This window comes from Chrysochloris asiatica, unplaced genomic scaffold (assembly GCF_000296735.1).
Source record: "Chrysochloris asiatica unplaced genomic scaffold, ChrAsi1.0 scaffold00018, whole genome shotgun sequence".
Classification (NCBI taxonomy): Eukaryota; Metazoa; Chordata; class Mammalia; order Afrosoricida; family Chrysochloridae; genus Chrysochloris; species Chrysochloris asiatica.
This window is the reverse complement of record NW_006408536.1, coordinates 19,371,684-19,399,154: the sequence shown is the minus strand read 5'-3', so window position 1 is coordinate 19,399,154 and position 27,471 is coordinate 19,371,684. Positions and strand designations below refer to the sequence as shown.

The 27,471-nt window shown below is 43.7% G+C and overlaps 1 protein-coding gene across 1 annotated transcript in view; it reads right to left on the bottom strand.

The window, feature by feature from the left end:
- The window catches only part of CTPS2 (CTP synthase 2), a 100,934-nt gene extending 77,852 nt beyond the window's left edge, over positions 1 to 23,082 (bottom strand). The window contains exons 1-9 of the mRNA XM_006835605.1: positions 22,884 to 23,082; positions 22,368 to 22,538; positions 20,334 to 20,434; positions 12,195 to 12,311; positions 11,461 to 11,544; positions 10,340 to 10,420; positions 6,538 to 6,689; positions 3,221 to 3,353; positions 1,036 to 1,124 (exon numbers count right to left, since the gene is read on the bottom strand). Of these exons, the coding sequence (XP_006835668.1) occupies positions 1,036 to 1,124; positions 3,221 to 3,353; positions 6,538 to 6,689; positions 10,340 to 10,420; positions 11,461 to 11,544; positions 12,195 to 12,311; positions 20,334 to 20,434; positions 22,368 to 22,538; positions 22,884 to 23,049 (1,094 nt within the window). The 5' untranslated portion in view covers positions 23,050 to 23,082. The remainder of the gene's footprint in view (positions 1 to 1,035; positions 1,125 to 3,220; positions 3,354 to 6,537; positions 6,690 to 10,339; positions 10,421 to 11,460; positions 11,545 to 12,194; positions 12,312 to 20,333; positions 20,435 to 22,367; positions 22,539 to 22,883) is intronic.
- Between the last annotated feature and the right edge of the window lie 4,389 nt (positions 23,083 to 27,471).

The window sequence follows — 27,471 nt, the reverse complement described above, 5'->3', positions numbered from 1 at the left end:
GATTCAATAGTGAGTAATTGTTATCATGACTAATTGCGATTATCACAATTGTAAAGGTAGAAGTTTTGTAACAAAAACAGGGGAGTAAGTTAATCTTACAGTCCTGAAACAGAGGACCCTGGGACCATCAGGGGAGAAGATAACAGGCGGAATGCGGGACCTTATCCAGAGAAGCAGCGACACCAGAGATGGAGGCAGAGATGGGGACATGGAGAGAGGGAGAAGCTGAGGACTCTAGATTCATGGAAAGAGAGGGACTGAGAGCTGATGGCAAGGACGCAGACTTGCAGAACGTGCTCTTTGGTGGTGTAAATTATTGCATATACCTGAGTGTTTAAAAAAAAAAAAAAGAGCTAAAGTAAATAGAAATGCTGTTAACTGATGGTACATGGAGGAGGTTGTAATCATTGTAATGAAACAAGGTGTCTGATTTTTTTTTAATGTAAAACTGATGATCTGCCCTGTAAACTTTCACTCAATCCACAATAAAAACATTTTTTTAAAAAGCACTATTATAAAAATGTTAACATCTGTTAATAATCAGAAAGAATTCAATTGGTAAACTCAATCTCAGATTCCAATTGCCAGTTAAATAGTGGAGAGTGAAAATTACTCAGCTACAAAACACCTGAGAGGTTTTCGAGGCAAACACTCCCTGGACTGGAAGAATTCAAGAAGATGCCACCTTCGTGATACAATGCTGCCCCCTGGTGTTCTGCTAGTTACTTACAACATAAAACCTAGCAGCAAAGGCAATGAAAATTCACTCAAGAGGGAAGGGTTCTCAAGCTTGTACTTTAGCTTTTTCTATGTAAAACCAGCTGTAAGTCTTTCAGTAGAATCAGACCTCCTATGCTAAAGCTTCTCTCGCATGCCATATTCCCCTCCTCCCTAAATAAGCCCATTTCCAGCCCACATGCGACTGGCATTACAACGCAAGTTTCAAAGTGAATGTGGCCCGAATGCACTGGAATCATTATGACCAAAGCACACTGGCATCCCCCTGGTGTGTAGTGGGCTATCTCTGGTACTCACTCGGCTTTGCATATCTTCTGCCACGCTTCATGGAATTTCATAGGGTCCTCATTTTCAGTGGTCTGCTCCAGGTCAATGGAGTCTATGTACTAAAAAATCCAACAGATTCAAAACCATTTCATTTAAAAAACATTTCATAATCCTGGCCCCATCTAACACTGTATCATTCAACAGCTACTGATGAAGGCAAACACTGTCCTAGGCACTGGGGATAGAAAAACGCAATCTCTTCTTTCTTGTGGTTCTCACAACCTTTCCAACCTTTCATATGGCAAAAAGAGGTTCCACCAGCTAGTGGACAGACTTGCTTGGCTGGGAGGGAACAGGGGAAGGGAGAAGCCACGATACAGAGTTTGCACTTGAAGCCAGCGGAATGTCTTAAGTAAGGGAGTGACAGGAACAGAGTTCTGGCTACTTTAAGCAGATCACTTGTTGTGGACTATGGAGACAGGCAGGCCAGATATACACGGACACAAGCTGGGCTGCAAAAGGACATGACTCTTGCTTGAAGAACTGAATTCATCTGGTTAGTCCACCAGAAACCTGGATCTAACATACATGAAAGAAGCAAATATGCTGCAGGCATCGCCTAGATGCAGAACTGAGTCAATTTCAACTCACAGCGGCACTATAGGGCAGATGGGGTTTCCGAGACTGTAATCTTTATGGGAGCAGATCACCAGATCTTTCTCCCAAGGAGCCATTGGTGAGTTCAAAGCCAAGGACTTAACCATTGCACCCCTAGGGCTCCTTCCAGAGGCTGGAGGGAGGGAAAAATCGGAAGCTTCTGTTTGGGGTGAAAATGTTTTGGAAATAGATAACGGTGACAGTTGTACCACATGGGGAATAGCAAATTCTGTGTTATATATGTTTTACCACAATAAATTTTAAAATTAGAACAAAACAAAACAATACGATAAGCACTGAACACTATTCACAACAGCCAAAAGTTGAAAATACCCAAATGTCCACCAGCTAGTGAACGGATAAACAAAATGTGGCACATACACATAATGGAATATTATTCAGGCCAAAAAAAAGGAGTGAAGTACTGGTGCATGCTACCCTGTGGATGAACCCTGTACTAGCTGGGGGCGGGGTTTCACTTCCAGTGCCTTCGTTGGTCTTTCCAGATGGTTGCCCCAGCTAATTACTTAGACTAGGCTTTCAGATACTAGTTGGAGGGGATTTGGCCTCCTGTGACTTCAGCAGTGTTTCTGGATGTTTGAGCCCAGCGCCTTCATTAGTGTTTGGGGATGGGTGTGCTATCCAACCCTGCATGATCTCCTTTTTTTGTATTTCTTTACTTGGGTCTTAATAACACCTTTCCCGAAATTCAGTTTGCTATATAAATGTATTCATGACCTAACCGCAATGCTAATTTATTACAGTGCTTCTGGGCGTTTTGCAGTTTGGCCTGTCCTTCCCTCATCTAACTGCCTAACATTCCCCTCTGAGGGATTAGGGTAACCTGATGCTTCACAGTAAAGGGGAGATGTGTTTTTAACTGTTTTTTTGTGTGTGTGTGTGAATTATGTGTCTGCTATTTTCTTGCTAGCTAAACACAGTACACTTAAATTAGTATGAAGTACATGCTAAGATTGATTTCAGAAATTGTGCCACTGAAAAGGGCTACTTGGCAAGGTTGGTCTTGGCATCTGGGGACTTGGATCTCAGGAAGATTCCCACCATTAACTGATCAGAGTAGTTCAGTATGCTTTAACTGTTTGTATAAGCAAGATGGTTTATGCTGAACATTTGCTTTCCTTGTAGGTGCCTGGAACTTGGGACCATGTTAGGTAGGGGGCGCCTGTGTGATGAGCTCCCAACAAAACCCTGAGTACTGAGTCTCCAAGGAGCGTCCCTGGTAGACAACATTTCACACAGGTTATCAGTTCTTGTTGGAGGAATGAAACGTATCCTGTGCAACTCCATGGGGAAAGAATACTGGTTTCCCCTAGATTTCGTCTAACACGCCTTTTCCCTTTGCTGATTTCACTGTGTCCTTTGCTATAATAAATCACCGCTGTGAGTACAACTAGACCAGTGCTGGGTCCTGGGAGTCCTCCTAACAAATCATTGAAACCTGGGGTGGTCTTGAGTCTCCCTGACACAATCTGCTCTGTGACAGATGAGATATTGCGGTGAATAACTAGAATATCTGGAAGGGCAGGCCGGGACTCACCATCAGATTCAACTTGTAATTGATGGCCAAGGCTGAGTGTTCCAGGGCCTTGAACACAGAGGCATAGCAGTCCCTGAGCGTGCTGTATTTGCCGACCAGAGCTATGGAGCATGTCTTCTGTAGGTTTTCATACCTAGGGAGAAAGAAACATTTAAAGGTTATATGCACATAACCTTCTTATTCCAAGACGCCTTTTGTTTTTTTACTTTATATTTTTTGTTTTTTACTTTATATTGTGAATTGAGTGAAATTCTAAGGCACTTTTTAAAACCCTCAGAACATGCCAGCTTCACACGTGACATACTTGACTCAAAATCTCACCCAAATAACTAACATTTGTAAGCCAACAGATTTCAAAATCATAAGAAATCTCAAAGCTGGCTTATATCATCAGACACAAATTGGAAAACACACATATAAATCGGAAGTTCGTTGTTAAGGTGACATTGTATGAGAAAATGCATTCTGAGTGTCAGTAAGAAACATTTCAATAATAACTTTCTCAGGTGGCACTTTATAAGAAAATGCATTCAAAGTGTCTACATTAAAAATTGTTACATTCCCAGCTGGCCCACAAAAGCCTGGTTATTCATGATACGCCTAAAGAATAGTGCTAAGAGAATGATTTAAAATATTATAAATCATCTAGATCATTTTTATGAGAAAATTCCATTCTCCATACAACTCTCAATCACATTTTACCATTAGAGACACAATCTTTCATGTTGCTTTTGTCAGGAAATCTGTTTTAAAAAGAACATGAAAAAACTCTGGTCTGGTATGAAGTGTGTGCAAATGGCATCTTGGGGCTGGAGGAGTTTTAGGGCTTTGAAGTCAACCTTTCCCAAGTCTCTTAGAACAAACACATTACCATGACAAGGAATACTACAAAGAGCGCAAGAAAAACGTACCTGTACACAGGCTGGGGGGAGGGGAACGAACAGGAAGCTATGAGTTCAGCCTGACAGTAAAGTTGATTTTCTAGAAAGTGACTGAACTCATTAAGAGAAAACCACAATCTTACTATACTACGGAATCACATGGTGCTTTAGAAAACGCCAAGCTGCTCTTGCTTTAGCCCACCTTTACATAAAGGATGCAAATAGCAGAAAGGAAGGTGAGATCAAGGTTCTTTAAGAGTCAAGTACCCCAGGCACCACCTTTAGAAGAAAATGCTTTCCGAAAGTGTGACGCCCTTGGTGGTGGCTCTCACAGTGCACGTTAGCGTGGTAGGTGGGGTGAGCCTCATGCCCTTATTCATCTCTACCCTGAGGAAGCAGGACTGGACTCAACCCCATCTGGTCCTCCAGAGAAGAGGAATTCACTGAGCAACAAGGGAGCAAGAGAGTCCAGTGGGACCGGAACTCACTCCCTTTGCTTCTGTCCCCCTCAGACCTGCAGGACAAGCCTGTGGAACACTTCCAGGCCAACCGTGTTCCTCGCTCTGCTCGTGGAGGGCTGTCTCCACACTGGCCTTGGAACCCAGGCAATTGTCTGATCCAGTCTCATGAGGGATCCCTGGCCTCCGGGCAGCACTGGACCTCCCCTCTGCAGGCTGTAACTCTGACCTCTGTTTACCCTCCCCCCACCCCAGGCTCTCCCTCCAGTGAGAGAAAAGAGGCTAAAGAATGCACATGCCACACCACCCACCCACAGATGCAGAAGGGCCGATGCTTAGTGCCTTCGCTTGAAGACTGTAGTGAATTGAATGCTACTCCCCAAAAAAGTATGTCCCCCAGAACCTGTGAATGTGAGTTTATTTGGGGGGGGGGGTCATTGTAGATGTAATGAAGTTAAGGCTCTCAACATGACATCATCTTGGATTAGTGTGGGCTTTACGTAAAGTGACAAGCAACCAAAACCAGTTCCTGTTGTATCAACTGTGACTTGTAGTGTCCCCATGTGTGTCAGAGTACAACTGAGCCCCATAAGGTTTTCAATGGCTGGTTTGGGGAAAGTAGAATGCCAGGTGTTTCTTCTGAGGCACCTCTGTTGTTGTTGATGTTAAGTGCCGTCAAGTCGATTTTGACTCATAGCGACCCTGCACAGAGTTTCTGAGGAGTAGTTGGTGGGTTTGAACTGCCAACCTAGTGGTTCGCAGTCCAGTACTGATCCTACAGAGCCACACCAGGAGTCCGAGGCATCTCTGGGTGGACTCTATCTAACCTCTAACCTTTCAGTTAGCAGGCAAGCACATAAACCATTACGCCACCTAGGGACTAGTGTCATTATAATAGAACAGAAAGAGTGAAGACACAGTGAGAAGGCAATGGGAAAATAGCAGCAGTAAGTGGTGTGATGTATCTACAAGCCAAGGAACACCAAAGATTGCGGACCACACTGGAAACTGCGAGACTCTCTCCCACCTCCCAGAGAGAACCAACCCTACCAACACCTTGAGTTCTGACTTCCGGCCTCCAGAACTGTGAACAAATCAACTTCTGTTGTTGACAGCCATCCAGTGTGTAGTCATTTGTTATGGCAGTTACATGAAATTAATTAGAAGTCCAAACATTTGTAATGAGTGTATTCAACTTCATAAAAGCAGAGAGGCATACAGTTTAGAGCTATTTCCAATAAGAAGAGTCCTGGCATAGCGCTGCAAGGTAAGCACTGGGCTGCTAACCACAAAGTTGGTGGATCAAACCCACAAGCCACTCCTTGGAAACCCTATGTTGCTATGATTGCTGTGAGTTGGAACCAACTCCACGGCACTTGACAACAACAGTTCTTTAAGGGAAGGAGCCCCAAGTTACTCAGGTTACCCTGGAGAGCAGAAGCCTCATTATATCATCAACCCCACTGCTCTTGTTGTATTGGTGTTGGGCGCCATCATGACTCCATGCACACCTGAACGAAACACTGTGCAGTCCTGAGCCACTCTCACAAGGGTTGGGATGTTTGAGTCCATGGTTGCAGCCACTGTATCAATCCATCTTGCTGGGGTTTTCCTCTTTTTCACTGACCCTCTACTTTACCAAGCATGATGTGCTTACCAAGGACTGGTCCTTCCTGATAAAATGCCCAAAGTATGTGAGGCTAAGTCTTACCATCCTCGCTCCTAAGGAGCATCCTGGCCCTACTTCTACCAAGACAGATTTTTCTTTCTTCTGGCAGCCCGTGATATAGTTAATATTCTTTGCCAACACCATAATTCAAAGGCATCAATTCTGTGGTTAGCAGTTCAGTACTTCTCCTACAGCACCACACCAGGACTCCATGACGTAGTTACACTATAAGTAAATCTTAATACCACTCGTTACCCCATCCCAAACTCAAGAATTATTCAAAATAAATTAGTAATCCTTGACACATACCTGTCGGCCAGGTTTCTCCACTTGAAAAGCAAATTACTTGCAGAATCAACAATAGGCAAGTTCAACCTCTCTTTCAAATAGTTAGCAATGCCTTGTTCATCCAAAATTATAGGTGCTCGGTATACGGAAGAAACATCATGGATACATATTACCTGGTAAATGAAGACAAAACATTGTTGAGCTAGAACCAACTCAAATCTGCCACATAATGATACACTTGAATCAGCTTGAAAATGAAACAACTCAAGAGAAACTGTTGCAGTTTATTTAAGAAGATGCAAGAAAGTCAAGAACCCAGCAACATAAACAAGAGTCAGAATTAGTACACGGTTGTTGTTGTTGTTAGCTGTCGCAAGGCCAGTCCCAACTTCATGAAAACCTCACACACACCAGGATGGAAATGCTGCCCAATCCTGGGTCATCCCCATAACCAGTTGTGGACTGAACTATGATGATACATAGAGTCTTCATTGGCAGATTTTCAGAGGTAGACCAGTGAAACCTGTTCAGAATTACAGAACCACATCAAACCTCCACTGACATGATGTGCCTTGGCCAGAAATCAAAGCCTAGTCTCTCACACAGACGGCAAGAATTCTGCCATTCAACCACTGCTGCCCCTTAACATAAGATAGTTTAACTTCATTACAAAACACTTTAAATCCATTTTTCTACCAGAAAAGCTAGATGGTGACAAGTTACCACTGTTAACCACTCTAAAAGGAATCACAACAGGAGGTCCTGAACAGAGTGGAAGGAAAATGTGGAACAAAAGTCACAATCAGAAAGAAAAGGAAAAAAAAAGATACTGGTAGAACCCCTGAGACTATGGTCCTTAGATAGCCTGCATGCCTGAAACGGAACTCACCCCTCGACCTCAACTTTCAGCCAAACAATAGACAGGCCTTAATATAAGGTGAACAATAACCCCAGGGAGGCATGCCCTCCTTAGAACAATCAATCATACAAGATCAAAAGGTCAGCATTTGCCAGGACTAAAGCTCAGGAGGCGAAGGGTTAGGCAAGAAGGATGCATGGAAATGGCAAACACAGGGCGGCCCTGGGAGAGTGCTATTACGTTGTGGGGACTGCAATCAATGTCACGAATCAAAATGTGTACACATTTTTGCAAGGAACATCTATTTGTTCTATAAACTTTCACAGAAATCGAAATAAAAAGTTTTTTCAAAAAACCCAACTCCATCCACCTATGAACAACTGATCTTCAACCAAGGCCTGAAATCCATTTAAAGATAGTCTCTTTAATAAATGGTGCTGACAAAACTGGATATCCGTTTGTAAAACAATATGAGACAGGAGCTAAACCTCACGCCGTATGGAAAAACGAATTCAAGATAGATCAAATGTAAAACTTGAAACTATAAAGATCATGGAAGGAAAAACAAAGGCAAACTTTATTTCATGGCATAAAGACCTATCAAATGGAACTGAAAATGTACAAACAGCAGAGATAAATTAGATGACTGGGACTTGCTGAAAATTAAACCTGTATGCACATCAAAAGACTTCTCCAAAAGGATAAAAAGAGAGCCGACAGAGTCGGGGGGGAAAAAAGAAAATGGCAATGACATATCTGACTTCTTTCTAACATTTCTAGAAAAACTCCACACCTTAACAGCAAAAGGCCAAACAATCGGACTTTAAAATGAGCAGCTTGGAGATGGCATCCTGGGAGAGTTAGACGCTGTCCTCCAACACACACAATAGACTTTGGCCACAATATGGATCCAAAGTGTTTAAAACTGTATTGGATGAAAATCAGGTGAATAATGGGCCAAGGACATGAACAGACACCTCACCAAGTAAGATCTTCAGGCAGCCAACAAACACATGAAGAGATGCTTGTGATCACTAACAACTGTTGTTTTTGTTGTTAAACGCTGTCAAGTCAGAGTCGGCTCATAGTAACCTTACATACAGTTAGCGAGGAGTAGCTGGTGGGTTTGAGCCACTGACCTTGCAGCTAGCCATCCAGTGCTTACCCTGGTGTTGATGAAGAATACTGAAAGTATCATGGACTGCCAGAAGAACAAATAAATCTAGCTTGACAGATACATAGCCAGAATGCTCCTTAGAAGCAAAGATGGAGAGACTTTTGTCTCTTGTTCTTTGGACATGTCCTCAGGAAGATAAGGAGACAGGGAAACTAGAGTACTGGATCTGCAACAACCAGATTCAATTAAAAAGAATGCTGACACCTTGTGAAAAGTGTGACAGATGTCATTGAACAATTTGTGTAGACATTGTCAAGTGGGCGCTGGAATTCTCTGTTGTAAACTTTCACCCAAAACCCAAAAATGTTATTTTCTTTAAAATGAATGAATTCGGAACTTTCCCATCCTTATAATACAAAATGAACGTTGGAAACCTAAACAATAAATACACCAAGTATTATTTACCAATTCGAAGGATACCCCAAAAAACTGAACAAAAGCAAAATGGCTCAAATCCCCCCGCAGCCTGCCATTCCATCTTTGAAAGTAGCTCCGATTTATATACTGACTCTGAAGCCTGCAGCAGGAGGCTCTTTATCACACAGACCTCCTGAGAAACAGGAACCTGGTGACATGGTTTTTAGGCTTCAGAGAACCCACATCTCATCTGAAGAGCAAAGGTCTTGGCCAAACATTAGCCTTTTCCCGAGCACCACTCACAACTCCTTTTTGAAACATCATCCATCTGGGCCTTAATGCAAACAAGAGGCAGAGATAAGAGAAGGAGAAGAGTAAAGAAAAGATGACTTTCAGACTATCCAGGTGGAAAGTCCAACCGAACAGATGACCTGGACCCACAGTGTGGTACAATTTGTGCTGTGATTAACTAAACAGAGGTTGCTGGTGTAATCAGACGTGACAGTCAGAATGGCAGGGTGCATGTGTTGTTTGCGGTGACTTCAACTGTAACAGGTGCAAAGGAGAAATCACACCGAAAGCACTATGTGTCCCAGAAAGACAAGCTAAAGACCTGATAAAGTAGCTCCCCGTAGTCCACTCTAGAGGTCTGCCTGTGAGTTAAAGAGCGCTAATTATGCAAAGAAACATGGTTCATCTTAAGCACTGATTATGCAAATAAACATGCATTCTTGCTAAGGAACCAAGCGTCTCAAGATGATTCCCATAAGGGCAAAGGGAGCCGTGTTTGGATCTGGCCCCCAAAGCTTTCACCAATACTGTTGAGAGTGTTGTTGTTGTTGTTGTTATGTGCCATGGAGTCGGTTCCGACTCATAGCGACCCTGTACAGAGTTTCTGAGGCTGCAAATCCTTACAGGAACAGAAAGCCTCATCTTTCTCCCCTGGAACAGCTGGTAGTTTCGAACTGCTGACCTTAAGGTTCGCAGCCCGATTCGTAACCACTACGCTACCGGAGTTACTGTTGTTGTTGCTGTGTGCCATGGAGTCGGTTCCGACTCATAGTGACCCTGCACAGGGTTTCCGAGGCTGTAAATCTTTACGGGAGCGGAAAGCCTCCTTTTTCTCCCACAGAACAGCTGGTAGTTTCGAACTGCTGACCTTGCGGTTTGCAGCCGGATTCGTAACCACTACGCTACCAGAGTAGTGCCATTAATTTGTTGTTGTGTGCCATCTAGCCAATTCCAACTCACAGCAACCCTGTACATGGTTTCTGAGAGTTGCTGCTGGATTTGAACTGCCGACTTTGTGGTTACCAGTCCAGGGCTTATCTTATAGAACCACAGCAGGGTTCACCATTCATTTAAGAGGTGTAAAATGGTGGCATCAGCCCAAGTGCTTATAGGAGAATAATTCGAAAAGGAGCACTAACCTGTTCGGGTTTCACATGACAAAACATAGAAATCTTTTCCTTCACAGCCATATCTATGGGTGTTGCACTTCTGCAGATAATCTGTCAAAGGCAGGTACGCACAGGTCAGCAAAAAGCAAGCAGGCTGTTCACACCCCCATTCGTTTGCAAGAGGCCCACTAATTTCTTCTTACTCTAAGAGACTTGGCCAAGTATGCCCTTGCACACTGTGGGTATTTCTCTGGACTTGTACAAATTGGTCTTTGCAAGTACCAAGAAATTGATCAGCAAAACTCAACACAATGCTGGCAATAAGAACTTGAAATGTCAAGATGGCTCTAGCGAGTAGTCAAAGCTCAGAAATGCTGCTTCTTTAAATACAAGAAAAGGATTAGACCAGGGGTTGGCAAATTGTTCCTGTCAGGCAGGAAATATCTTAAGTATTGGTGGGCTATTCGGTCTCTGTCCTGACTACTCAATTGTACTGTTAAAGTGAGAAAGTATCTGTAGGTAAAACGGAGACAAATGAGTGTGGCTGTGCTCCAACAAAACTTTATTTACAAAAAACAAGCAGCCATTCTGGAAAGGGTGATGAAAAATTTTGTAAATGAATAGTAGTGATGGTCGCACAATATGGTGAACATACTTCACATCACTGAATTTGTACACATAAAAATGGTGTTGAAATAGCAATTGATTTTTTTGTTACATATATTCTGCCACAACTGAAAAAGAAAAGAAAAAAATCCAGCCAGCCTGTGGGCTCTAGCTGACCGACTCCTGATCTAGACTCATGGAGATAAATAACTTGGTTACCTGCTGGTTAAAACTTAGACTTAACACTGTGAGCAGTGAGATCCCATCTTAGTAGATTACAGGAAATCTCCAAGGTCCCAAACAAATAAGGGCTGAAGAAGACCAAATGGCCAATATAGAAATGTGTGAATTGATACTTGAGGATAAGGAAATACTCCTTCCCTGGCTCCCAGATATTTTTAAAAAAAAGGAAGAAGAAGCCTAATGTCACAGGAATTGTTTTAGAGCTAGAAATGACTTCGATATTATAGACTAAGAAATAAGGTCCTATAAAGAATTATTCCAAGAAATGTTAGGGACAAACTTACGAACGCTCCTTAACCTACCAGGTCTGGAGAGAGCCCAAGGCATCGCATTGCACGAACACTGTTTTGTGTGGGTTTGGTTTTTTGTTCTCCACTATTGCTGGGCTAAAAAGAAATATTAGAGTTGGATCACTGAACACCTAGTTTTGGCTAATTCATGGCTTCTTTTAGTAATTTAAAATATGAATTAAATCTATATGCTAGGAAAACCTTAGGGGAAGCAGGCTTTGCAAGACCAACTATGACTCAGCTCTAGCTTTCTGATAGCTCACTTCTACTTGCTAAATCACTGTTGTGTAACACCTGCTAGGGTGGCCTTGGAGGTCCAGAGACCTGGATGAAGCCACCTTTATTTATCAAGGCCATAAAAGCCTCCACCTCCCACTGGGAGGCATGGAGACTCAAGTCTGCCTTGCTGCTATTCAAGGCTTCACCTTGGAAGTAAGCCCCTTAATGAGCTCCTAAACCATAATCCGAGAGCTGCTAGCCTCATTCTTCAGTCTCTCAGCCCCCTCCATATTTGGAGGCAAATTTAGAGTTACTGGTTCATACCCGAGGAGCCTTGGTGAGACTCTAGGATAAATACATAGGAGAAGAATGAGACGTTCTGCTCCTATAAAGATTTATAGCCTTGGAATCCTACATAAGGCTACTATGAGTCAGAACTGACGCTATGGAAGTGTGTTTAGGGTTTGGGGGAAGGTCCATGCCCAGACAGTTGCTGTCCACATACTTATCTGGGACAAGTATACTACCTGCGGGACAAGGCTAACGTGGATATTACAGAAATTCTCTCTCTTGGCCTTAAACTGGAATTGTCTGAATGCTTCCACATACGGCATGCCTTCAATGTCTCCAATGGTGCCACCCAGCTAGAAATGGGAAGGAGAGAAAAAAGACAAGAATGATCAGAACATCTTCTATGGTCGAGAGATGAATACGAAACATTCTTAATACGCTGAGAAATAACAACTAATGTTTGATGGCTGCCCACAAGAACTGAAGTCTGTAAATACACTGAAAACCATTCAATGGTACACTTAAAATGAGTGAAATTCATGGTCTGTAAATTATACCTTAATAAAGCTGTAAAAATATTTAAATAGAAAAGATGAGACAAAAAGAAAAAATAAGACAGAAATTAAACAGTGATTTTATCATTTTTGTAAAAAAAAGAGATGGAATATAACACGGAATATAGGCAAGTGAACAGGTAAGAGATTAAATTAAAGTACCAAGAAAGGAGAAGAAAGTGAGGTAAATGGCGATTTAAAGGAGACAGAAGGGGATTCATAAGCAGATAGATCCAGAATAGAGGTCAAAGGAGCGAGAGAAGTGAATTTCTATGTCAGTACTGATTAAAAGGTAGAACCCCAATCTAGTGGTAACATGAGAAGGATGAGAGCCACCTGGTCCTGCCAGGCATGGAATAGTGAAGATTCTTTTGCTCTCGACACACAGACACATACATACACACACATGCGTTTGAACAGTCTCCTTGCAACGTTGGCACCACTTGAAACAAATCACTATCAAAACATGCTGGCTTTCAGAAAAAAAGTACAAAAAGCCACATGAATACTCCTGACAGAGTAATCCTTTGATAAATGTTCATTTCATTTATAATGTGCTTCCAGTAAGGTTACTTGCACATTTGACTTGAGGATAATGTTCACCTTAACCCATTCAGCCCTTGCCATATAGAAATATTTCCAGACTATCTCATGAATTTTTTAATTAATTCTCTAGCATTTAAGCATCTACTGTATGTTCAATACTATAAGCAAGGTGCTGGGAAGAATTTAAGACCACATGAATTTAACAAATAAGACAGCTAACGAACAATAATCAAAAGTAAAACTTCAGTGCTAAGTGGAATGATCTGGATGTTAAAGAGGAAGAAATTATGGCGGGTCCAGTCACAGAATTCATCGTCTCCTCTGGTTTCAGCAACTTTTGGGGATCTGCAATCTACTTGTAATCTTGACCTCTGCCCAACTTCATTGAACTCTAGAGTCAAATCGTCATTGCTATCTTGGATAGATTAACAGTTACTCACACTTAACTCTTAGTTCCCCTGAGGTGCTTCCTCATCTCTTCCCAGCACAGATTCAAGACTGAAGTCTGGAACTCATCTTCCATTCCCTGCTTCTCCTCCTCCAACCCAGTCCCAAGCTCTTGCAAACCCCTCCACTGCTCTCCACCTCCACTGTGACCACCCAAGACAACCAAGCCAGTATCATCTTTTCGCAGGGATTAGTGCAATAATCTAAACCCAGGAGACAGCAAAGAAACCGATCACCTGCTTTTGCAAAGGAAGTTTTGTTGGCACACAGCCACTCCCACTCATTTACATAGCAGCAGAGTTGAGTCAGTCGTTGGGACAAAACTGAAAGTATTTCCATTCCAGAGAGTGTGCTAACCCCTGGTCTAAATGGTCTCCCGGCTTCCACTCACTCTCGTCCTATCCCAGCAGACTGACTTTGTAAAAACTCAAAACATGTCTCTCCTATGATACCCCTCACTGGCTCACAGCTTCACTCAAAATAAAATCTAAATTCCTTTCCACAAAAGACCCTACATGATCTGCCCTTGCACAGATCCTTAATCCCATCTTGTGCCCAATCACCTGCGTTCTCTGGGCCTCACCAGTCTTTCTACTTCTCAGATGAGCCAAGCTCCTCCTTCCCAGCCCTTCAGCCCTCCTACCCTCCTTCTTCATATACATCTGCCTCCTCTTCGTCATTCAGGCCAGGGGAAGCCATGTTCTCCTCAGAAAGCCTGGCCCCAACTTCCTGAGAAAGCAGTCTCAGTCCCATTTTCCCTGTGGCAGACCCATCTGTGCGCACTGCGTTCCTTTCTATGTACCTCACTAGGCACGGAGTGCCACAAGCACTCCTGGAATGTTCCAGCACAAGCACAGTGCCCAGTACACAGGACAGGAGAGAGAGGTCTCAAATTCAGTATCTGACCCCCAGGTGGCAGGGTTCTAGTACCTGTTTTGATCATTCCAACAGAACCAAACCAGCCCCAGGGCTACATTGCCGAGGAAGAATTTATTCTTAACAAAACAAAGTTAAATATAAGCTTCCTGAGTGGGGAACATGCTGGTGTGGTGCTGTAGGACAAGCACTGGACTGCTAACCATAAGGTCGGTAGTTCAAATCCACCAGCTGCTCCACAGGAGAACGATGAGGCTTTCTGTCCCTTTAAAGATTTACAGCCTTGGGAACGCTATACAAGGTTGCTATGAGTCCGAATCAACTCAATGGCAGTGAATTTGGGGTTTGGGGAGTGGGTAGGGAACAGGCAGAAATACTTGATTGCTTTGTACGAGAATGGCCAACTTCATGAAATCCAAGACTCAAATCCAAAAATGAAAATCCAAGAATCAAAAAACTATGGTATACCATCAGGAAACTGGGGGGAGGAATATATAGGCTCACTAACTAAAATCCACCAGAATGTAATGAAAAAAACATTGTTTTAAGGATAAGAACGGTCTGCACTCCACTAAACGGTACAGGCAACATCTGGTTTTCTGATGAGGGTATCCTGGGAGTCAGCAGGAAATCAGTCTGCAAAACCTTTCAACATTATTGGCTTCTGCCCTCGCCTGACTGTCCGTGGTACTGCACCCTCTCTGCCAATGTGCAAATTCCTCTGCAGGAAGGTTTTCAGCCCACCGTTCTGTTTATTGTACTCAGAATTTTCCAACATTCTTATGAGAATAGTCCTAAGTTAGTCCTTTTCCCAACACAAAAGAGAAATATCACCCATAAGAACACTGTAAGAATTATTCAAAGTTTAAATGGAAGCAGCAGCAAATTACAAGATAGACAGAGTCACTTCTGCCTTTAAAGGAAGGGGTTTTGTATGCAATTTTTTTTTTAAAGGGTTTCTGAGGAGTGACTGGTGGGTTTGAACTGCCAACCTTGTGGCTAACAGTCCAGTGCTTATCCTACAGTGTCGTGCCAGGACTCCTTGAATGGTTCAAATAGCTCTCCAAAGGGGACATCTTGTCTGTCGACCCAGCACCTGTGCCTCCCCAAATTACTCTTCTGAGTCTGTCATGGAAACCCGTGCTCCTTGCCTGGGCTTACTTCAGGAATGGGTGTCTGACCCAATTCTGACTATTGAGACATGGTGGGGGGGGGTGCTTTGGGGGATCATTTCTTAGAGCCTAAGACAGGGTTTCTGGATGGTGCAAACAGTTCATGTGTTTGGCTGACAATTGAAAGGCTGACAATTCAAGTCCACCCAGAGGCACCTCAGAAGAAAAGCCTGGTGATCTATGTCCGAGAAATCAGCCAATGAAAACCTTAGGGAACACAGTTCTACTCTGATACACATGGGGTCATCAGGGCTGGAATCAACTCAACAAAACTGGTTGTAGTGTTGTTGTTTTTTAAGGCAGGATTAAATTATTTCAAGTTCAAGCTTAGATGGCCTGTACTGACGCATATTAGGAGCTGAATTAATATTTGTTAAGCTGAGCAAGTCAACTGAACAACAAAACCAGAAATAAAAGGTAAAAATAATCATACATATGACCACTTGGAACTTTTCTTGCGAGAAAGGTTAATAGTCTTAGAAAAAGGCTATTTTTTTCCTTACAAATGAAAAAAAGAGAGAATTGAAAAAATTGGGAGGAGGTGGAGAAAGTTATAAGCATTTCCAGGTTTAGGAAATGAATCATTACTTTTGGGCTATGGACCAATTTTTTTTTTTTTCTGGATCTTGTAATTTCCCATTGCTAGAAGAGCAATGGCTAAGTCACAGAGCTAGTGTGAGTAGTAGACAGTCCAACACAAGTATAATGTGAGCTATCCAGATATGTCATTTCAAAGATTTTAGTTGCCACATTTACAAAAACATATCCAAAACAGTATTTCAATGTCACTAATATGTATACATAGTATTTTTGAATAAAAAATGCATTTTAACCTGTTTTTTTTTCATGCTAAGTCTTTGAAGACCAGTATGCACTTTGCACTTCCAGCATATCTCAATTTAGAAGGGCCACATTTCACATGTCCTGTAGCCCCATATGGCTAATGGTTCCCATGTTAAACTGCACAGTGGTGGTAGTGGTGGTGGTGGTAGTGTCCCACTGAGTTGATTCCAACTTACAGCAACTCTGTAGAGGGTTTCTGTGGCTGCAGATCTTTAAAGGAACAGAAAGCCTCATCTTTCTCCCAGTGAGCGACTAGTAGATCCAAACTGCTGTTGAGTTAGCAGCCCAACTCCTAAGCCTACCAGGGCTCCTTGGCCTGCCACTAGTGCACAACAAACAACCAGCATGAACCCAGGACATGGTGGCTTGTCCTGCCCTTGGTTAGCCTTTAACTAGATCAGTAAAGTTGCGGCTGATCTTTAGGAAACTGCAACTGCTAAATAGCCGCTTCTTGTGGACGTTAGTAGGTACGTGTGTGGTGGGGGAGGGGGGAGGTTTGAGTGGCTTTTTTGCACCAAAATTATGCATGTACATAGTTAAAAATCAAATTGCATGGAAAAGCTTACATTCAAAGCCAGAGTCCCTTTGTACTCCCAAGTCCAGATCCCCAAGGAGAAAGCTTTTTAGGTTCACTATTTCTCCCCAACCCTGCTGTGTTGGTTTATCCACTGGAGACACCCTCCAAAGAGGTAAAGTGGCCTTCTGCTGTGACAGATAAGACTTGAGCTCTCTGGTGACTCCTCCAACCCCAATCACAATTGTTGCTTTCTCTAGCGGTTACTTTCCTTCTTAGTCTATCAACTACAGGCAGACCTTGGATATATTGTGGGTTCAATTCCAGGCTACCACAATAAAGTGAGTATCGCAGCGATGCAAGTCACACGACTTCTTAGGTTTCCCAGTGCCTATAAAATGTAGATCTATTAAGTGGGCAATAGTATTATGAAGGAGTCCTGGTGTGGCACGTTAGGATAAGCATTGGACTACTAACCATAAGGTTGGTGGCTCAAACCCACCAGCCTCTCCTTGGAAACCTTACACAGGGTCTCTGTGAGCTAGAACCGACTCAATAGCACATAAGAACAACAAAAGAATCGTGAAAAAGTTTGAAAGAATGTGAGGATGACCAAATGTGATACACACAATATGAGCACATGCTGTTGGGAAAATGGTGCGTTGCCACAAGTCTTCACTATGTAAAAATGGCATCTGTGAAGTACACGAAAACAAGGTCTGCCTATACTGACGGTCTCTACTGAGGCCTGGGGGGGGGGGTGAAATGAGAATCTCCATTTCCCTCCTTTCCCCTCTACCTCTCCCACCCCCCAAATCATTCTGTTTTCAGAGCTGATGACCTTTACATGACATTTACATCTGGTTCCCTGCTCACAAGACTTCTCTGATGTGCTCAGGGGCTGAGTCTAAAAACGGAAATTCAATGAGCACAATGACCACGTACGTCTCCTTCACTGCAGAGTCAAAGTGTCCGCCAGGTTTACCTGTCCTGCTATCGTAGATCATGTCCTAGTCTTCCCGGAGTTCTCCGGGTCTTTCTCTTCTCTTAGATCCTTTGTCTTTATCACTGACTCAATATTTTGGCAATTGTTCAGTCTTTTGGTAGTTAGGTAGTTGTATTTTGCTTGTACAGCTTCATCAAGCTGTACATATATAATGTGTGTACTATTCTGTCATATCAAAAAAAAAAATCTATGTATGAGAGAGCATCAGATAGTTTGTGGAAAAATTCCATCATCTTTCGTTTCATTTTTCCACAAAGTTTATGAAGTCCCCTCATATAAAGGAAGCATTCCCTCTTTCCTTAGTTATTAGGAGGTGGATTGTGCCTTCCCAAAATATGTGTTAGAATCCTAACCCTTAGACCTTCATATGTAATCTAATCTATTAAGTACCTGACATCTAACACAAGGTAATGAGATCCCCTTCCAAATGCAATCTGATGTCATGTAATCAGTCCATCCGTTGAGGTCCGAGCAGTGAAGAGTGGATCCTAGACCTAATCCTTTCTAACTTAGAGAAAGAGCGGCACACACACACAGGAAGACAGATGCCATAGAAGGAACATCTATGAGCCAGTGAACCAAGAAATTTGCGTGACTACTTACAAAGAGAGAATCAACATGGCCAAGATCCAGATTTGGACTTTTAGCCTCCTAAACTGTGAGAAAGTAAATTTCGGTTCTTAAACCCACCCACTTGTGATATCTCTGACATAGTAGCACTAAGAAACTAAGTATTAAGGGAAAGAAAATTTTGCACAGCATACTTATATTGTACATTTTATATTAAGCTTATCAACCATACTATTATGTCATTGTTGTTCGGTGCCACTGAGTTGGTTCTGACTCATAAAGACCCTGGATAGGGTTTCTGAGGAGCGGCTAGTGGGTTTCAACTGCCAAGTCCAGTGCTTATCCTATAGCGCCACACCATTAGTATAACATATGCTAATATATGATAGTATAGCGTATTTATATGAAATTTTGCACTGTAGGATCAGCACTGGACTGTTAAATGCAATGCCAGCAGTTCAAACCCACCAGTCATTCTTCAGAAACCCTATACAGAGTCACTATGAGTCAGAACCGACTCAATGGCATTTAATAACTATTAACAAAATGGACTGTCTAGAAGCATAATGTTGTTGTTGTTAAGTGCTGTCGAGTCGGTTCTGATCATAGCAACCCTGCATAGGGTTTCCAAGGAGCGGCTGGTGGGTTTAAACTGCTGACCTTGCAGCTAGCAGCCCCGTGCTTATCCTACAGAGCCACTCCAAGACATAACATGGACCTATCAACACTGATCATGATAATATTAACAGCTAACATATCTTTATTGAGAACTTCCTAAATGCCGAACTACCACATGCTTGACATTATCTCACGTAAGCCTCATCACATTTAATATCACCATTTGATAAGGACACGGATGCCCAAAGTCAGACTTGCATCATGATAATGGCTAATAATTTTTGGTCAAAGAGTCCTGGTGGCACAGTGGTTAAATGCTTGGCTGATAACTGAAAGGGCATTAGTTCCAACCCACCAGCCGCTCCACTGGAGAAAAAGTGGCCGTCTGCTTCCTTAAAGACTGACAGCCTTGGAAACCCCACAGGGCAGTCCTATGCTATCCTAAGGGTCACTATGGATCAGAATCGACTTGATGGCAGTGGGGTTTTGACTATGGTTAAACACCACTCTAAGCATTTTACTAATATTGACTCATTGGATCCTTAAAGTAATGCTGTCCCCACTGTGCAGATGAGTAAACTGAGACAGAGAGAAGTGAAGCGAACTTGTCCAACGTCATTCCCACCCACAGGCACCACAGCTTGCTTCCGCAGTCCGGCTCCAGACTCTGAACCACAGAGCTCTACACTGCTCCGAGGGTTGCAGTCTGACTCTAGGAAGGGAGCTGTTCATTACTCTGCTCTCCTGCCTGGCAAGGAAGCAGACTACCATTAAGACAAGGAGGATCAGGATGTGATTCTCACCTTGCACATGTGGGGAAAGGGAAGAAAGCCGTGAACAAGCGGCAAGTTCAAGTACTAAGTTCTTTCTCCAATCACCTAACACGTGCTTCTCACCTCCCCATTACCTATACCATCTGACTTCCCTCACTCAGCATCACTGCATCGGTGGTTGGTGTCCAGGTACATGTGGCACACAGGATGCCTTTGACATTGACTCCATGAGACACAGATGGGTCTCCACTGCAGGAACCAGGAGTGCGTGGGTGATGGTCTGCTTTATGATTATTTGCCCTCTGAACTGTGACCATGGGCAAGGGCCATTACCCTTGCTCCCTGTTGTCCCCTCATCTCCTAACCCAATGCCCAGCACACAGGAGGCCATCTGGATGGATCTGCTGAGTGAATGGAGACCAGACACCAGCTGATAAAGAAAAACGTCATACTTGCCTCAATGATGCAGACCTGGGGCTCCTCCTTGTTCTCATCCACAGGCACCATGGCTTGGTTCATCACCCACTCCTGGATGGCATCAGTGATGTGAGGGACCACTGCAGGGAGAAGCCCAAGTAACACAAATGCTTAGTTCAAGCTCATGAGAAAGGAATGTAGGACTCTAGACTTACCACCAAATTTGATAGGCACCTAGCAAACCAGGCAAGCTCTAGTCCCCTGCCACCGTCTACCCCCGCTGAAATGAAAGTGCAGTTATGCAACAGATTAAGGCACTTAAATGCTATGCTCTCCCTCTTCGTTTGCCGTCACAGAGGACAAAACACAGAAAACCAAAAGGTCATTTGCAATTGCAATGATACTAGAAAACACCTAGAACACCAACCAAAATCTGCAAGGAGGACTGCAGATCGTGGACTCCCCAAGGAAGAAGTACCATGGCCCCCTGCAAACCCTGAGCAGGGCCCCCAAGTACTGAGCTCCACCAAATGGCAGAATATCTGGGTATAACTCCGCCTAGCAGGGAAGAGTCGACTAAGCAGGACATGCAGCTGATGGGCAGATCCCAGGCTTCTGAAGAGATTAAAAGGTGACATTCCCACATGCTCACAGAGACTCTGCACACATGAAGTACAAACACTGGCCTCTGGGAAACTGATTCAAAAGAGCCTCTATGACCTGCTGCACCTTGTATCTGCTGCTCCTGAGAGGTAGAAGAAAGTCATGTCCTAGGGCTGAATTTGACATAAGCTTCTGTGCATGGCCAAGAGGGTGGGTTCTGCTGGACTGACCTCTACCTGGGAAGCCCAAAGTCAGAGCCAGGTTTGGGTCTTGCCCTCTCCCCATCATTGGGATATAGCAGGTGTGAGGCAGTAATCCTCCCTCCACTGGGTTTTCCCATGGCCTGCATTTAGGAAGGAAACTACCAGAAAGTATAGCGTAATGGCAGATCTCAGTCACCCTGTGCAGCCTCAGCTGTGACACAGCTGACCTTCTGAGCGCCATCTGTCTGGCTCCTATGTCTACTTCTCAGCTGTTTCCAACTCAAAACTGATTTAAAGAGGATGACCCACCAACTGACTATTGTGAAGATAGTGCCAGGCCGATTATGCCTTGTTCTGTATAGGGTCAGAGCACCTATCAACAAGCCTGTCATATACAAGACTTCAGAGGATTCTAGAGGGGTTTCTTCTAAGACAGCATACCACAAAGAAAATCATACCCCTCAGTGAAAGGATGAGGGGACAATGGCGGTTCCACAGGAGAATTCTCATCTTTCATGCAAGCGACCCGGGTCTGATTCCGGCCAATGCACCTCAGTAGAGGCTGCATGTTGCTATGATTCTGAACAAGTTTGAGTGCAGCGCCCAGACTAAGAAAGGCCTGGTGAGCTACTTCTGAAAATTAGCCAATGAAAACCCCAGGGATCACTACGGTCCACTTGCACTGTGCATGGGGTCACCAAGAGTCAGGGACTGACTCAGTGGCAAATAACAGCAAGGAAAAGGCTGGGTGCCAAGTAACAGGAATCCACCGATGCTGCTGTCGGCCTCTGCCTCCCCAGCCCTGTCCCTGAAAGAGGATTAATAACCATCTGGGCAAAGATGCAAAAACAAGGAAGAGAAGGAGATGTTGAATAAAAGGTAGGCAAAACCCCCAACAATCACCTGTACCACAAACAAGTAAACATTTTCGGGGGGAAAAAACATCAGTTCTCCATGGATAGTCTACAATAAAACTTTTTTTAAAAAAAAACGACAGGTATTACAGGTATCAAATGGCTTCAGAAAGCTTGTGCAAAAGTGAAATTAAAAGCTAATGGAATTTTTCCATGATTTTTTTAAACCCCAACCACTCCTGCCACCATACATATATGGATAAAGGGGGAAAAAAATTATACTGGGGTCGGGGGGAGAAAAAAGACCCCAGGAAACTTTCAAGTGTAGGAACCATGTCACTTTCCCATCTGTTTAGGGTAGGCTGTGGGTGCTTGGCCCCTAAGGTACCATAAATGGTTGCGAGCTAGAATACCTTGTACTGTTTTGCCCAGGTAATCACCCCGTCTCTCTTTATTGATCACATGATGATATATTTTCCCAGTGGTGATGTTGTTGTCCCTACAAAGGTTAACATCCAAGAACCTTTCATAATTCCCCAGGTCTAAATCAACTTCTCCACCATCATTTAAGACAAACACTTCACCTAGAATAAAAAAAGACAATGTAAAGTTGAACATATAAAAAAATGTTGAAATGACAAATATATGTATTTATTTTGTTGTTTTATTCTATTTGTTCCTCAATTTTAAAAAAGTTCTTTTTAAGATAATCCATATTCTAAAGGTACAACAAACAAGTCTATTTTCACAGTTTTACAAAAGAGCTGACTCATTTGCAACATCATCAGCAATCACCTATTTACAACACATGATCCTTCAGGAACTCTATCCTAAAGAAATCCCTCCAAATGCAAAAACAAACAAGACCCAGCAGCCATGTAACTAGTACTTTAGAAAGGGGGAGGGGGGAAAGGAATGCTCCTTCGTACCGTGTTCAAAAGGTGAAAAAGTGCCAGCATCAATGTTGAGATACGGGTCGATTTTGATGGCAGTAACTCGGAGTCCAGATGACTTCAGAATCATCCCGATGCTGCTAGTAATAATCCCTTTCCCAATGCCTGAGATGACCCCACCAGTAACTAGAATGTACTTCATTGGCAGAAGAGTGGCTGGGTGCCAGCACCCAGATCAAATCTGAAAGGCAAGAAAGTAAAAGGTCAAGCAAAGGCAACATTTTCTCAAACCAAGTGCGAAAAGCAAAACCAGCGCAAGGTAACACGGAGCCGTAAGTATTACACCAGGAAAGCAGAGAGAGCATTACACGAGAATTTCTAATGCGCACACCATTTTTCTCTCAAAACAAAAACTTGAGACTTTTGAGACAAACTCTTCTAGGTTTTAAAATTGTGTTGATAGGTAGAAAGCAATACTTTCTGCAAGCCGAGCGACTGGCTCTTTCAGCCTAGTCTTCCATGTATAATAATGGTGTTGTATGACCAATCATCATCATCAGAAATCGCATTTCTCTGGGATTCAGAGGCATGGTATATTGTTTATAGGTTCCAGCTTGAGAGTCAAGACAGATCGGTAACAAGCCTTTCTAAGCCTGTTTCTTTATCTGTAACATGGAATAAGAATATCAGTCTCATATGTGGTTGTGAGGATTAAGTGAGCCGAGACAGAGATCAAGCCAAACCAAACCCACTTGCCATTGAGTAGATTCCAACTCATAGCAATTCGACAGGACAGAATAGAACAGCCCATTAGGGTTTCCAGATCAGTCAATCTGAACAGAAGCCAACTGCCACATCTTTCCCCTGCAGAGCAGCTAGGAGGTTAGCAGTTCAGTGCTTTAACCACTGTGCCACCCGGGCTCTCTGAGCTATGGATCAGGAGACAGCAAAGCCCAGCCCACAGAGGACAAGTGGCACACACTGTGTTTTTGCATTGTTCCCAAGTGGAAAAATTTTTAAGTGATTGAAAAAATTATGTAAAAAATACGATTTCCTGGCATGTGAAATTTGTATGAAATTTCAATTCAGTGTTCTATTGGAACCCAGCCACACCCATTCGAATATGCATTATATCTTGCATGCTCTAATGGCAAGTAGCAGGGTTCAGTAGTTGTGACAAAGAACATCTATCTGATCCTTAAAGCCTTAAATACGAGGGGGCTTCAAAAAGTTCATGGAAAAATTCCATTATCTTATCATTCCATTTTTTCACGACCTTTTTGAAGCACCCTCATAATTCCTATCTGACCTTTCACTGAAAATGTCAAGTCGGTTCCAACTCACAGCCATCCTATATAGGGTTTCCAAGGAGCAGCTGGTGGGTTTGAACTGCTGACTTTGTGGTTTGTAGTCCAGTGCCGATCCTCCACACCAGGCGTCTGATCCCTGGTATGGAGAATGGCATACAAACCAAAAAAAACCACCGCCACTGAATCAATTCCAACTCACAGTGCCCCTATAGGACAGAACGTTGTTGTGAAGTACCCTCAATTCCGTTCTGACTCATAGCAACCCTGAAAAGGTTTTCCGAAGGGTGGTTGATGAGTTTGAACCACCAAGGTTCAAGGTTTGCAGTTCAAACCTTCCTTGCAGTCAAGTGCTTATCCAATGGCACCACACCAGGACTCCCAGAACTGCCCTATAGGGTTTCCAAAGCTGTGAGCCTCATCTTTCTCCCTCAGAGTGGCTGCAGAGTGGCTGGTGGCTTTGAATCGCTGACCTTGTGGTTAGCAACCCAATGTTTAACCCACTGCGCAACCAGAACTCCTTTACATTACTAAAGGAATATTTGAAAACAAAAATAGTCCACTTCATTATTATTTTTGAAGAAAAAAAAAGTTAGGTGATAGATTTGTGGTGTTCTGAGCACTTATGATTTGCATGTTGAATGGAAGTTAAGACTTTTTAACATTCAAACAATCCTTGGTTGATACAAGTGGGTTGCCCTCAACTACTAAACCTAAAAGATTGGTGGCATAAAGCCACCCAGTGCCACTGCAGAACAAAGGCCTGGCGATGTACTTCCGTAAAGATGAGAGCCAAGAAACCCCTAGAGAGCAGTTAGACTCGGAAACACATGGCGTTGCCATGAGTCCGAATCAACTAAGAAGGCAATGGGTTTATGTGTATGGGGGGGAGAGGGGAGAGATTTATCAGTGCTTGACATGTTCCCAGATCCTGGGGCCACTGCCAATAGGTGCCATCCAATTGGTTCCAACTCATAGCGACCTTGTATAGGGTTTCCGAGGTGCGGCTGGTGAGCTTGAACCACTGGCCTTGCAGTTCAAACTGCTTTGCAGTCTGGTGCATTAAACTGACTTCGGGGTCCAGTGCTCATTCGACAGCACCATTTCAGGACTTCTCTGGGGACATGTTGTTAAGTGCCATTGAGATAGTTCTGACTCATAGCGACCCTGTATAGGGTTTCCGAGGAGTGGCTGGTAAATTTGAAGAGGCAGTGTACTTATCCTACAGTGCCACCCCAGGACTTTAAAAAAAAAAAAAAAAAAAGACACTCTCCCTACCTTCTTGAACTTCACATTTCCTATCAGATTAAAGGGAAAGTAAACAGTGTGCTAATTTTACCTTATTCTGGAAATGTTGCACTGCTAATTTAGACTTCCATTTGCACAAAGTTAATGAAATGGAAAACTACCATAAAGATATATATGGTCAAGAAAACACTAGTACACTCATGTGAAGTCATATTATGCAGCTGTTGCAAAGTCTAAGCATCTTTCATATAGCACGTTCTATTAAAAAAAAAAAAAAAAAGCATGCTATGAAATTGAATATTGTATTACCGGTATCTCAACTATGTTTAATTATGACTAGTCAAAAGTACATCAAAATGTTTATTTTTAATATATTGAGGCAGTTGGGTTGTAGGCAATGATCCGCTTTCAGTTCTTAACACACAACAGAAACCTTTTTTAAGCACTTTTAGAAAGTCCTTCTTGAAAACATGACTTTTGCCAAGCCACGCCTAGCCCTTTCTACCTCTTTTCAGCAAACAAGTGTGTGAAACAAAGTTTAAAAGCTGCAGAAGTAATACTCTGTTTTGGATGCCCTCCGGCAAGGCGGGAATGGTTTCTCCTGTTAAAGGCTGAAGCTATTCCTGTACTCAATTAGAAGTTGCTGTTAAGTGCCGTCGATCAGTCTCGTAGTCATCCTGTACAGGATTTCCAAGGAGTGGCTGGTGAGTTTGAACCGCCGACTTACAGTTCAAACGATCTTAGGGACCAGTACCACACCAGGACTCCCAATTAGGAGTAAGCAGAACCAATTGTTTATCAAACAGGAACTGTCCAATTCACATATGTGAGCCACATGTGTTGTTTTAAATCTTCTAGTAGTCACAATAAACATTGAAGAGAAAAAGTGAAATTGATTTCAATAATGTATTACTTAGCCCAATATATTCAAAATATTCAGCTGGGCGTATACTCAATATAAAAATTCACTAATGCAATGTTTTAACATTCTTGTCAGTATGAAGTCTTCTTCAGTACTAAGAATCCTTACTGGACATCTCAGTTCAGACAGGCCACGCTTCCGCACAGAGCACGGGAAGACGATGGGTGGCCACAGTGGCCAGCTCAGACCTAGGGCAACTGAAAACAGCTGCACACCAAGACAATCTTCTCAATGATGAAAAGTACTTTTTTTAGTCAAACACAAAAGAGTACCTACTGAATAATCTCATTTTCATGAAGTTCTAAAGCAGGCCAAACTACACTACGACCGAAATCACAATGGTGGGCGGGAATAAGAAGGGGGGTTGAATGCAAAGGAGGCGCGAGGGAAGTTTCTGGGATGATTTAAACATTCTATGACCACGCTGGGGACGGCGGGGGGGTGTGGGGGAATGATGACATGGCTGTAGACTTTATCAAAGCCTCATTGATCTGCACACTCAAAATGCACATTTTTACTGCGGATATATGGTACATCCGTTTTTTAAAACAATGCCCCCAAAAAGCGATTTGGTGGCAGTAGTGCAGTTCGGCGCCATACGCCACAAACAGCTAGGTCTGGGGTAAGCAAGGGCTGTTGTGGCAAGTGTGCCGGGACCGGGGGAAGGGACGGCCCTCTGCGCGGGGCTCCACTTCCGCTAGCGTGATCTCGGGGCGCCCGGGCCCCGAGAGCTAGGACAAACGGACCGAGAGGCCGGAGCGCGGCGGCGCGGGCGCGAACACGGCGATACGGGGCGCTAAGCGCCCACAGGCGGGCGCCGACGGGCACAGGCTGGGCGGCGCCTTGGCCCCCGCCGACTGCAGGGTCGCGCCGGCTCCAGGCCGGGATCGGACTCTACCCAGGGGCGGGCGCCGGCGCCATCGGGGTGGGGAACAAAGGCGCCATCGGCGCGCCCGGGGCTGGGGGCGCGGAGGCTCTAGGGGTCCGAGAGGCGCGGGAGAGGCCGGGGCTGGGAGTTACCTGCGCGGTGGTGGCGGCGTCGGGCTGGTGGCCGGTGGCGACGGCGGGCTCCGCCCCGCGGCCTGCCTAGAGCTCACCTGTGGGACCCGGCGATGGGGGCGGTCGCCGCTAGGGGTGTCCGGAGTTC